Genomic DNA, 13,982 nt, shown 5'->3' with positions numbered 1-13,982 from the left:
TATGGGGATAGTCATGATTTTTCATAAAGTTGGGCTCTGAGAATCTACTTTTTCAAAAGGATGACATTTACCACACAAATACCTCAGAAAATGAACTTGTTACATTTTGAGGCTTTAGAGTCTGTAAAACAAATTAATTTCTTATTTTATTTTGGCATTTTCAACCTGAATTCACTTTGAATAAGATACCAATGACTCTCCAATTAGACCTTCTCATATCTCTAAAACCCCCTTCTCTAACCATCTGCTGACTAAATTAACTTCCATATTTCATGTGCGTTGTAAACAGAATGTGCCTCACATACTGGAGTCAGCTAGCAACCCCATATCAGCTTGGTTCCAACAGTTTCCCAGTTCATGGAAAGCCTTCTTACTTAGTTTACTTGGAATAATTTGGCTTATTTTGCTTTACTGTTGTGGAATATATTGCTGTTACACTCTATGTGTAGGAATGCAGGATAAGCTTACTCAATGTTCTCTTAAATTGAACACTTAATAATTTTTTTTCCTTTTTATTATTATTATTATTATTATTATTATACTTTAGGCTCTATGGTACATGTGTGCAATGTGCAGGTAAGTTACATATGTATACATGTGCCATGCTGGTGCGCTGCACCCACCAACTCATCATCTAGCATTAGGTATATCTCCCAATGCTATCCCTCCCCCCTCCCCCCAACCCCACAACAGTCCCCGAAGTGTGATGTTCCCCTTCCTGTGTCCATGTGTTCTCATTGTTCAATTCCCACCTATGAGTGAGAATATGCGGTGTTTGGTTTTTTGTTCTTGCGATAGTTTACTGAGAATGATGATTTCCAATTTCATCCATGTCCCTACAAAGGACATGAACTCATCATTTTTTATGGCTGCATAGTATTCCATGGTGTATATGTGCCACATTTTCTTAATCCAGTCTATCATTGTTGGACATTTAAACTATACTACAAGGCTACAGTAACCAAAACAGCATGGTACTGGTACCAAAACAGAGATATAGATCAATGGAACAGAACAGAGCCCTCAGAAATAATGCCACATATCTACAACTATCTGATCTTTGACAAACCTGAGAAAAACAAGAAATGGGGAAAGGATTCCCTATTTAATAAATGGTGCTGGGAAAACTGGCTAGCCATATGTAGAAAGCTGAAACTGGATCCCTTCCTTACACCTTATACAAATATCAATTCAAGATGGATTAAAGACTTAAATGTTAGACCTAAAACCATAAAAACCCTAGAAGAAAACCTAGGCATTACCATTCAGGACATAGGCATGGGCAAGGACTTCATGTCTAAAACACCAAAAGCAATGGCAACAAAAGCCAAAATTGACAAATGGGATCTAATTAAACTAAAGAGCTTCTGCACAGCAAAGGAAACTACCATCAGAGTGAACAGGCAACCTACAAAATGGGAGAAAATTTTCGCAACCTACTCATGTGACAAAGGGCTAATATCCAGAATCTACAATGAACTCCAACAAATTTACAAGAAAAAAACAAACAACCCCATCAAAAAGTGGGCAAAGGACATGAACAGACACTTCTCAAAAGAAGACATTTATGCAGCCAAAAAACACATGAAAAAATGCTCACCATCACTGGCCATCAGAGAAATGCAAATCAAAACCACAATGAGATACCATCTCACACCAGTTAGAATGGCAATCATTAAAATGTCAGGAAACAATAGGTGCTGGAGAGGATGTGGAGAAATAGGAACACTTTTACACTGTTGGTGGGACTGTAAACTAGTTCAACCATTGTGGAAGTCAGTGTGGCGATTCCTCAGGGATCTAGAACTAGAAATTCCATTTGACCCAGCCATCCCATTACTGGGTATATACCCAAAGGACTATAAATCATGCTGCTATAAAGAACACTTAATAATTTTCCAGATATCACCTTTTGTTGGAACTCAAGTGTTATAAATGGCCCTTAACATACCAAGTCAGCATTTCGACTGAGCTCCTCTCTACCCCAAATGCAAGGGAACCAATAGTTAAGCAGGAATATCATTGCCCTATTCAGCCTAAAGAAGTTACAGAAGATGAATCTTCGTCCTTCTATGAAGGAGAACCCTTAGGATTAAAGGTTCTCTTATAAAAGGGAGAGGAGAAATGTCAGAGGCATTTGAACTAGAGCAACTCCATCATGAGTAGGGGCTGGGTAAAATAAGGCTGAGACCTACTGGGCTGCATTCTGAGGTGGTTAGGCATTCTAAGTCACAGGATGAGATAGGAGGTCAGCACAAGATATGGGTCATAAAGAACTTGCTGATAAGCCCACTAAATCTCACCAAAACCAAGATAGCAATGAGAGCCACCTCTGGTTGTCCTCATTGCTACACTCCCACCAGCGCCATGACAGTTTACCAATGCCATGGCAACATCAGGAAGTTACCCTATATGGTCTAAAATGGGGAGGAACCCTCAGTTCCGGGAATTGTCCACCACTTTCCCAGAAAACTCATGAATAATCCACCCCTTGTTTAACATGTAATCAAGAAATAACCATAAAAATGGGCAACCAGCAGCCCTAGGGGCTGCTCTGCCTATTCTTTATTCCTTTACTTTCCTAATAAACTTGCTTTCACTTAAAAAAAAAAATAAAAAAAGAATGTGCCCCAAAGCAAGGTGATTACATTCCTTTAAAATCTCTTCTTTTTGGATCCCTTTCTCTAATTTAGACTTATGGAGTATGAGGCCCAAGCATCTAATTGAACAGGTGATTTTGAAGTACAAGTGGGTTTGAGAACCACTGGCCTAGATTATTGTCCTAGCTTCCTAGTTGGTGCTCTGATTTCTGTTTTTTTTTTTTTTCCCTCTCCAGTTTATTCTTCACATAATAAATTTACCTTCCTAAAATACCAGTTAGAGTATAAGACTCCTTTCTCAAAGGACTGCAATGAGTCCTTGCTTTCTATTAACAGCCAAATATCTTAACTTCATTTTCAAGGATTTCCATTATCTGTTATCTTCTGCTCCCCTGGCCTCATCTACACCATTTCCTTCAACAGACCTCATGCTCTAGCCACATCATGCACTCTTTTAACATTGGTATCTTTGTTCTCTTTGCGTACAAAGGGCCCCTACTTTATTACTTACAACTTTAGGTGCCTCTATTGAAATTTCATTCTTCAAGAACCATTTTCTTTTCTTTCCTTTCTTTCTTTTTTAATTATTAATATTATTGTGATTGACAAATCATAATTGTGTACATTTATGGGGTACAATGTGATGTTTTGATATACATATACAATGTGAAATGATGAGATCAAGCTAATTCACATATCCATCACCTTGCTTACCTACAATTTTTTATGGTGAGACATTTGAAATTTACCCTCTTAGTTTGAAATATATGATACATTATTATTGCACCCTACTGTGCAATAGATCTCAAAACCTATTCCTACTGCCTGTCTGAAACTTTGGACCTGTTTATTAACAACTCCTCATTCCCTCCCTCCTCACCCCGTAGCCTCTGGTAACCACCATTCTGCTCTCTACTTCTATGAGTTCAACTTTTTAAGATTCCACATATACGTGAGATCACGTGGTATTTGTCTTTTTGTGTCTGGCTTATTTCACTTGACATAATGTCCTTTAGATTCATCCATGTTGTCACAAACGACAGGATTTTCACCCTTTTATGGCTAAATAGTATTCCGTTGTGTACGTATATCACATTTCCTTTATCCATTTGTTCATGGACGCTTAGATTGATTCCACTTCTTGGTTATTGTGAATAGTGCTGCAATAAACATAAAGTACAGATAACTCTTCAATATACTGATTTGTTTCTTTTGGATATCTGCCCAGCAATGGGATTACTGGATCGTATGGTAGTTCTATTTTCAGTTTTTTGAGGAACCTCCATACTGCTTTCCATAATGGCTGCACTAATTTACATTCCCACTAACAACGTGCAAGCATTCCCTTTTCTCTGCATCCTTGCTAACATTTTCAATTAGTGAAATAATGGTTAAGAACATCTATATCAAATTTGTCCCTGTATCTTCTACTAGATAGTAAGGGGGCTAATTGTGCTCCTTTATCCTCCCCCTTCCCAATGATTACATAGGCTATTGTACATATGGATGACTGTTTATGGATTTTTGTCTTATTATTGCATGACTTCCCATGCCTTCTGTGCAATAAGTATATGTGTATACTCTACAACATAGGTGCTAAGTGACTCTAAGGTCCCAAATTTCCTGTTGTGCTATGGAATTTCTGTTAAGCCTATCTTATTATTTCATAAGGATTTTAATAATTAAGGGATGATTACAAATTCAGTGATTTTTGTGTGCTTGGACTAAACTTATCGAATTCTAGTGCTGTTTGCATTTCACCAATTCTATTTGGTTGCAATCGATGGTTTTGTTGGCTAGCCATGTTAGTATCCTTTCCTTTGGTTTGAACGGTAATCTTTGTGTGCATTGGGAAGAGATTAAAAGTTATAAGACAAGGCAGGGACAGATTGGAGGCAATCCTACTGCTCATAGATAGGGTGAATTGAAATTCTGCTTTCTCACTTTCTGCATTCTAAGTTTCTGTACACTTGACTGCTTCTGTGAAACAATGGTGATATTTGTTAGAAATATGGGTATAATATCCAGAAGTGATTCTTCTGAAACAGAAACTACCCATTTTGATTTGTAGTTTCTGCTATATTTCATAAATTGCACCACTTCTCAATCATATCATGTCTGTTTGTTTGATCAGTGCATGTTTGCTCACATCTGAATGCAGCTATATAAAACCAACATGATCTTTATGCCTAAGCAGTTCATGCAGGGTCTTGTAAGCTTCCGTTGATTAACTCTCCAAAGCCATCTTTCACATAGACACTGGTTACACAACTGTCATCCAAACACAGATCGTCCATGATTTGAGAATAGCTGGACAATTCAGCCTTCCAAAGATCCAAATGACTCTGGTATTATCCCATCTTTGTTGATTTTCACATACTGAAATTCACTTTACTTTTGGAAGTGTAGATATTTGAGAGTTGGAAATAAATATATCCAAGGCTTACATTAAGTGCATTTATTTTCAAGGTATGATATGGAGTTTTCCTTCATACAGTACTATCATTAGGGCACATTTTGTACAGGGGGGAAAACAGAGACAAGATAAGTTGGGTGACTTTTAGGAGGTGATGATAGATTATGGGTGAGAAAATGTGGCTTGCCTATAGGAAAGATAAGAGCAGTAGAATGAGGGTTGGAAGGCTGCCAAAGTCAACTATCTATCTCACATTTTGGATGAAGACTGGCTCTGCCTTTGGTGCCATTTGAACTGTTCATCTGGGTGATGCTTCAATAAAGAAATGCATAGTAATTGTGGTGATTCAAGTTGTCAGGTTGCTAATGAGAGACACAAGTCTTTTTCTAGAAAGCAGATCCATCCTCCTGGGAGGATACAATGTGTAGAGTTGACGATTACACCATATAAATTAGTACTTGATTACAAGTTGCTTATATTGTTCACTCATGATTTTATTCTCTAGTCTGACCAACAAACATACTTAGAAACCTATTAAGTGCTAGCTGTTACAATGGCGAGCCATCTCAAACTTGGTCCTTGCCCTCATGGCACTTCAGTTTGGTAGGGGTTATTTGTATGAATAAATAAATAATTACAACGTGGCATAAGTTCTATTAATGGGGAAATAGCCACTGATCTCTCTCTTTTTTTTTTACTAACAGCTTCATTGAGGTATAATTTATATCACATAAAACTCATCCATTTGACACGGATTTTTAAAAAAGCATAAATCAGATCATACCCCTTCCCTTCTTGAAATTCTTCAATGGGCCTTCTGTTGCTGTTGAAAAAAAGGTAAAACTCTTCCACCTGGCATCTAATCTGTCCTGTCACTCATTCTGCTCTACCCAAAATTGCCTTCTGACTGTTCAGGGAAGACATCAAGCTGTTTTCTGCCTCAGGACTTTGGCATGTACTGTTCCCTATGCATGAACTCTCCCTGATTCGTCATGTAGCTGAATCTTTCTCCTCTTTCAGATTATTGTTTCAAAGTCACCTTTTCTGAAAGGCCTTCTCTGGCTACACTATGCAGACTTCCACGGTATTGACTTCCACAATCTGCCTTCTCTTTATTCATTGTCCCAGCACCTGTTCTATCTCCGTGGCAATTATCATAAGCTATGCAAGTCTGGTCTGAACAATACAATTATAAGGTTCTTAAGGACACTACACTCTGTTTTCCTTGCTGTGAAGTGAACAAGTTGTTGGACATACAGTGGTACATATAGAAAAAAATACTTACTGTAAAGACCTTTAGAGCAGTGCTACTCAAAATGTGTGCAGACTGGTGCTGGTTCATTGTTTGTTACCAGTCTGAGATGATATAGGGAAAGAAATGGAGGGTAAGTCTTTATCAACCTTCATAGGAACTTGACAGGGTAATATAATGGCTATTGAATGTAATACTAAAAAATACTGAACTTATATTTTATATATCTTATTTTACTTGTTTCATTTTTTAAGTAATTTATTTTTGTTGCATGTTTACTGGTCCATGAAGATCTTGGGGGAAAAACTGGTTCTTCTTCACAGATAGTTTAGGAAGCACTGTTTTAGAGGACATAATCTGAGAGTTTGGGGAGAAGATAAAATGCTTTTAATTCATCTTGCTATAACATTGGGTAGGAAATGATCTTTCCTTGTTAACTTCGGGCAGGGGAGAGAGAGAAGAGAGACACAGTGCAGTGGTTGACTATAATAAAGGCATTTTGGGAGAGAGAGAATAGGAGTCTCAGAGTTCGCAACTTTAAGCTGACAAATGCCTGTGGCTTTTGAAATGCATGGCAGGAAGTTGGAACCCAGCCCAGTCCCCACTCCTCATTCCCTTGGTGTTCTATGTACCATTTCCATTTGGAGAAGAAAGTGAATCCTGAGCTACGAGAGAAGTTGTGCACCAGGAGAGGTGACTGGGCTCCCTGGCATTTGGGACCAGGGGGAATTTTTACCTGCAAGCCCACCTCCCTTGCCTGCAAAGCCAGGCTCCAGCCCAGTGAGCTCTGTGTTTACATGCCATCTGCTGAGGTGTCAGTGATCACAACACGTGGCTTTGAGCATTTGAATTTTTTATTTAGAACATAAAAAATGTCAGAACGAAGAAAGGGAAAGTAGAGAACAGAACAAGAAGACCTGGAAGGGGAAGAGAGAAGGGAATAGTTGTTATTGGCAAGCAAAACAGCATAACTAAATCTTATTTAAACTTGTTTTCTCTCTAAGCAAAATAGGCCCTTCTGTTTTTCAAGTACATTCTGAGATCTGGTAAGCTGCAGAGTTCACTTCCTCAAGCTTGTTGAAGCTTCTGGCTGCCTGTTTGGGTTCAGTTTTATGAGTAATGCTCTTGTTTTAGTAAAATTTTGGAAAAATTAGATGTCATCTAGTACCCCCCTTCCATCATTATTTTCTGGCATAAGTGAGGTTGGATGAAGAGGGAGAGAGAAGACGAAGCATAAGAAAAAAGGGGAATGAAAATGTGTGTGTGTGTGTGTGTGTGAGAGAGAGAGAGAGAGAGAGGAGGGAAGGAAAATGGTTGGACAGCAGGGAGTGATGGGTATGTAATTGATGCCTGTTAAGATACAGTTCATGTTGGGCTTTTGGATGGTTTTTTTCAAAACCAGATTCACAAAGGTGTCCTTTTTTTTTTTTTTTTGAGACAGAGTCTTGCTCTGTCGCCCAGGCTGGAGTGCAGTGGCACGATCTCAGCTCACTGCAACCTCTACCTCCCAGGTTCAAGCGATTCTTCTGCCTCAGCCCCTCAAGTAGCTGGGACTACAGGCACGTGCCACCATGCCTGGCTAAGTTTTTTTTTGTTTTGTTTTGTTTTTTTTCTTTTTTTTAGTAGAGACAGGGTTTCACCATATTGGCCAGGCTGGTCTTGAACTCCTGACCTCGTGATCCACCCGCCTCGGCCTCCCAAAATGCTAGGATTACATGCATGAGCCATCGCTTCCGGCCCAACGTGTCCTTGTTTTTAAAAGCCCTTTTTATCTCTGATCACTTCATCCTCATAAATTTAGAGCTTGTGCTTCATTTATTTACATTTGTGTCTTTGCAAATGCTTTTATGTGACCTTTGTGGTGCTGGCTTTCTATCTCACTGAGAAGCTTGGGTGTGTAAAGTGGGAAGAGCAAGGTGCTCTACTAAGAGTGTTACCAATCTAGATAGACAACTTAGTTTGACAATGGATTAGCTATGAGACTTTGGGCAAGTTGTATATATTTTCTGAGTCCATTTTCTGATCTGTAAAAGGCTTAGGAAGGTGGGTGGGCAAGAAGTCTCTCCTCATAGAAGTTCTGAGAAAATTAAATGGAAGTCTAAAGAAAACAGCTAACACATCAGAGAGGAATATAAGATAGATGAACTTTCTTCTATTTTCTCTCCTTGCACAATGACCTGTTTGATTGCCTGTAGCTCTCTACTGCTAACAGCAGACATTACCTAAATTCCTCCACTTACAGGGTCAGCAATTGTCTCCAACTCTGGTACCAGTCTCAGCCTAGGCAGGGAAACTGTCAGGTCTTCTAAGGCAGTGGTTAACTGGTGCAACACTGAATGAGCCCTGCTATGGCTCATGTTCTCCCCTGGGCACTTCAATTGTTTGTTGGTTTTTGTTTTGTTTTGTTTTTGTTTTTGGTCTTATTTGGGGAGTGATGAACATCTGTTGTTGGATCATTCAATCCAGATCCAATTTGCCCTGTGTAATCTGCTAGACTGTTTTTGATTGATCCTTCAGATCCTCAGCTCTGCTTAGAACTTGGCTAAGAATACTCATATCTATCTTGGTTTTTGCCCACTTGGACTGATTTTAAAGCTTTAGTCTGCCTTATAACTTTATATCCCCAAGGATAACGGGGCTCTGGTTTTGCTTCCCTGTTTGTGTCCTCAGCATTCACCTGGCCTACCCTGGCCCAAACTGAACTCCAAGAGGGAAGAAATGTAGATCTAGAAGTGACAGTGGTGTATTTTCCAAATTCTAGTCATTAATATACCACCTTTTCAATTTTTTGCCATATAGGTGGACCATCTGAACTATAATTTACTTAATATTTTTATTTATATTGACGAGTTTCTTTTATCTACATATCTACTTTAGCCTCATTCTAAGGAATGGTATCTATAAAATCACAGAATTGCTGGGATAGTTGTTTTTCCAATATGTATTTAATATATACATTCAGAACTAATAAGTTAAAAGAGAAGTTTTGCTATGTAGTATCTAAAATCATCTCATGTACATTTTGGGAAATACTGATCTTGTCTACCTCTGCATTTTACAGATTGATAATCAGGTTCAGAGGGGTTTGGTTTGCTATATAGCTAGTTAGATGAATTCTTGGGATTCAAACCTGACTCCTACCTCCTAGCCTCGTGCTTTTTTTTCTTCTTATTATTATACTACACTGCCTCCTGCCTTTGCATCTATTCCTAATATTACTCTAGGGCTCTACACACAGTAACTGAGCTATCATTACTGACATAGGTGAAAAAAACTAAATCACTTTACATAACATGCCTGACAATGCAGTGTAAAGCATCCAGATCCAGGACCTTACCATGAGAAATTGAGCGGCTGCTTGACTGACAGATTGTACACATGATGACTAACTCTGGGACTAACGTTGACAAACAGCACCATGTTAGAGACAGTCCTGGAAGATAAAACAACAATTAATTACAGAACAACTCCTAAAAAATGACATCATCAACTGATACAAGAATTTCTAAGAGACTTACTTGCTCTATTGGGATGTCCACTCCTGGCCTGAGTAGATCACATCTCTGGGTTGTACTCTTGGTGTAATCTTCTGTTTCTTTCCAGGATTTCAACAAGCTAGAATTTTCTGCAGCTCATTTTCCACTCTGAAATGTACATCTTGACCTCTGAGAGGTCTTCGTTAAAGCATTCGTGGAATATCCAAGTCTTCTCGCTTTAGGATTGCTACCAGGGGAAGTTCCATGTAAATGTACAAAGAAGTCTTTGCCAGATAGAGCTCAGTATCAAAGGGAACTGCAGGAAGTGATCCCAGGAAGCTTAGTTAAGTAGCTTAAATATTCTTGACTCTACATTTGTAGAAGAAAGCAGTGGTTTTGTGCTGTTTGTAACACCAAGACTCACATTGGACTTTGCTCTTCTGTATATAGATATCCACCCTCAGCTTACATCCAGCTGGCTCATCTTGAAAGGAAACATCTTCTTATCTCCACTTCCCCTTTTCTTGACCATCCAACTTACTTCTAAATAGTTTTGGTTCTCTGTCTCTGTCTCTTTCTCTCTCTCTCTCTCTCTCTCTGTCTGTCTTTGATGGAGGCATTTGAGGTAATTTTTATCTGCTTTGAAAAAACTGGAAACCATGGACCACAGTAGGGATAATTTGTCTCATTATTATTATCATCAGAGATGAACAGCAGCTCCTATCTCTATTGCCCAAATGCAGTTTGATATAGAGTACAGGGACTTGCATGGCTGAATTCAAATGAAAAGAGGGTCACTAAAGGAAGAGAAAGGGTGGCAGCTCAAAGCATGGTAAAGGAAATCACATTTTCATTACTCAGACTGACATCATACTATACATTACTTTCTTTTTGAAGGAACAGACTTTGCTTGTTCTTGTAGTAGACATTCCCCCAAAGTCTCATAATTCTGAGTTGTGTGTATAGGATTCAGTTTACCATTCTTTTCCCCAACTTCTCCTAGTGATTTTCTCTTTCAGTTCTGTCACTCCATAGACTTTAATTTTTGTCAGGTCTGGATCTCAAAATTGCAATAAAAGCTAATTTAAAAGATTGTCAGTAGGCAAAGGATAAATTCTTGAGATGATGGGTACCCTATTTATCCTGGTGTGGTTATTGTGCATTGCATGCCTGTATGAAATTATCTCATATAATCCACAGATGTATACATCTAGTATGTACCCACAAAAATAAAAAAAATAAAAAAAAGTTTGTCAGTAGAAATAAGGAGACCCAGTTGGAATTATAGAATGGGAAAGGCCTTTACAGATCATCAGTCATGGTAGGCCAACTGAGATAGCCATTCTTATGCACGGCTCAGATCGCTCTTTAAGACAAAATCTGTCTCAAAGAATTAAGTTAGCTGACAACCTCCAGCTTCAGGTACCTTTAGATCTGCCTCAGTTTTTCAAGTAGAAGGTGTGTGCTTTCTGGGCTGCTGCCAGCTAATGACTGAGCAAAGTCGGGATGCAATGACTTGCCATTTGGAAGAAGCATAGGACTCCTCTATGAGCTATCTTTTGCACTGATCTCCTACTTGTGTTGGCCAAGATTTTATCAGTGCTACAGCACAGTCTGAAGCTTTTGCTATTAAACTTGCTTCCTTTTCCCTTCTGTTACTGGTATAGACCTGTATTGTGGTCTGAAGCTCTCCCTGCCTACTTATGTCCCTTTCCCTTTTATCTTTCACAGTATTACTCCCAATAAATATCTTGCACTTCTAATTATTATCTGCTTTCAAATGACCCATCCAACACATCAATGACTGCCCCCCACCACTCCCACCTGAGTGTTAAAGTAATGGAATTGTAACACTGTCTGTAGAGGTGAAGTGACTTGCCCAAGATCCCTTACCTTGCTAGTAGCAAAGTCAGTTTGACAACCCAGACTTTCTGATCCCCAGTTCAATGTTATGTCTCAAACTTAGTCATTCATGTATAAAACAACCAGGTAGGCAAAACCCAGATTTTGCTATATCTCTTTATCCCCCTTGCTATTGTTTACTTGAACATTAAAAACATATTTTACTTTTGTTATATCTCTATTTTAGCCCTGTTTGAAGTAATAGTATCTATACAATTTCAATTTTGATGTGCTAGTTTTATATTTTTCTAATACATAGTAAGGAAATATATTTTCATTAAAATAAAAAAGTTTGCATGTGTATACTACCTAAAGTCACCTCATGTATGGTCAGTGATTGGTGAACCCTGCATTTTTAAACACTGTGCTATAAACCTTGCTGCTTTCTAGGACATACAAATCAGAGGAGAAGGAAAGGGGAAAGAGATGAAGGAAGAAAAGAAGGAAAGAAGACAGGAAGGAAAGAAAACAGAAAGGAAGGAAAGAAGGAGAGCAAAATATTTTCTGGTGAGAAAGTAATGATAAAAAGTCATCAATAACTGTATCAGGTGCCTTGTTGTGACATCCATATATCCTGACAAGCCACAGATTAACCTCCATTGCATTAAAAAAATCCTTTATTTGTTGGTTGCCTAAAAACCATATTGAAAATACATGGATGTAATTTAAGAATCAAGATTTCTTCTTCTAAAATACTACATTCATTTATTCCCAAAATGGACTAAGTGCTCCACTTAGAGCAAATTATTGGAGAAAAATGCACACTACATTTGAAAGCAGTAGCTCTAATCTGCATCTTATAAAGTGTTTGAATGCACATACTCCTAAGAAAGAGGTTTAAGTAACATTTCCTTTTTCATTTAAAAAATGTTCATTATTAAAACAAAATAAGATATTAGATATTTCTTTGATAAAAAATAAGAATATAATTACAATAATCTTTCACCTTTGTTTCTATTCTTTTGGCTTAAGAGCTTTATAATGATCATGATTCTGTTGTGCTAATGAAACAAAATTGGGGTTAGAACTCATGTAATAACTTAATAGATTTTTAGTATAGCGATAATTTGACATTTCTCTTTCATTTCATGGAGATGGTATTATTCAGAACCTCTGCCAAACAGATATTACTAATTTAGAAGCAATTTTGTTAATTCCTAAACAAATTGTCCTTCCAGAGAAAGAAAATGTATAAAATAACCTTAATGAAATACTAGCTTCTACAGTGTCACAAATTTTAAAGGCATGGGAAGTTTGAAAGTAAAGATTCAAGTTGTGTTTTATGTAAGTAGAAAGGTGGCTATACACTTTGGCAGGGTCATATAATGTACTATGTTGAAACCTACTCTGACATCTGGCTCAAAAAGATTTGGTAGTGGTCTGCTTCTGAAAGGACAAATGCAGTACTGATCTGCACATATACTTGAATCAATTGGGAAAGAGTCAGTTTCCTGTGTCCCCAATTCCATGGTTTATATTTCAAACCCAATTAAAATAGTTTACATTTCAAACCAAAATTGAATCTAAAAATAAGTAAAGAATCATATCAAATTATTTTTTAAATTAGGAAAGAATATAGCTGCTTCACAGCTAAAACAATGACAGCATAATTGAAAGCAAGGCTATTGCATTCAGGTTTTGGTATTTACCGAAGTCATTTCTCCAAGTTTCTGGAGAAAGCATTAGGTACTTCATGTATTTCCTTTTTGGATGATTACAGAAAAATGCAAACTAAATAGGATATATTGCCCAGGGACACTTGCTTGTTCTTACCAGGTTAGCGAGCATGTAGTGATAACCTCTTGAGTGTTTCCCCAGGATCACAACCTGCAGAAAGAAGAAATAAGACATATTGCTTATTCAAGAAGGACATTTTCAATTGCACAATCAGTGGGGTGGCTAGAACAAAATGTTAGAGCTTTTATATACAGGAAAATCACAGTTAATTGGATCAGATTTCTCGTTGTTGCATTTCGCTTTCAACTAGATAAAACAGGAAGACTTGCTAATATCAAACTTAAAATGTCAAAACAAGGGGAAAAAAACTCCCTAAACTTCCAGGTCAATAGCATCACTGTCACTTAAAATAGATGACAAAAGTGATGAAGCTGAAGATCCCCCACTCATGAACTCGATTTCTGTACTTAGCTTTTGAGATGGAAAATCAGCTGAACTTTGCATACAAAGTACAAAATAGAATGTACAGTATTTTTTTTTTTTGTTATCTGGAATGCTAAGGGAATAGAACACTCAAGGAATGGGGTTAATGGGATTTTCAGGTTAACCGAGGTTGCTTTTGCTTATTGAAAACTTTTCTAAAATAATTATCTTCCTTT

The 13,982-nt window shown here is 37.7% G+C and overlaps 1 protein-coding gene across 7 annotated transcripts in view; it reads right to left on the bottom strand.

The window, feature by feature from the left end:
- The window catches only part of GRIA3 (glutamate ionotropic receptor AMPA type subunit 3), a 308,174-nt gene that overhangs the window by 120,602 nt on the left and 173,590 nt on the right, over positions 1 to 13,982 (bottom strand). For all 7 annotated transcript variants that reach the window (XM_063721254.1, XM_063721253.1, XM_024240714.3 and 4 more), the window contains one exon: positions 13,420 to 13,473. In XM_063721254.1, the coding sequence (XP_063577324.1) occupies positions 13,420 to 13,473 (54 nt within the window). The remainder of the gene's footprint in view (positions 1 to 13,419; positions 13,474 to 13,982) is intronic.

Source organism: Pongo abelii, chromosome X (genome assembly GCF_028885655.2).
Source record: "Pongo abelii isolate AG06213 chromosome X, NHGRI_mPonAbe1-v2.0_pri, whole genome shotgun sequence".
NCBI lineage: Eukaryota > Metazoa > Chordata > Mammalia > Primates > Hominidae > Pongo > Pongo abelii.
Note: the sequence above shows the minus strand (reverse complement) of the source record. Positions and strands in the feature narration are given on the sequence as shown.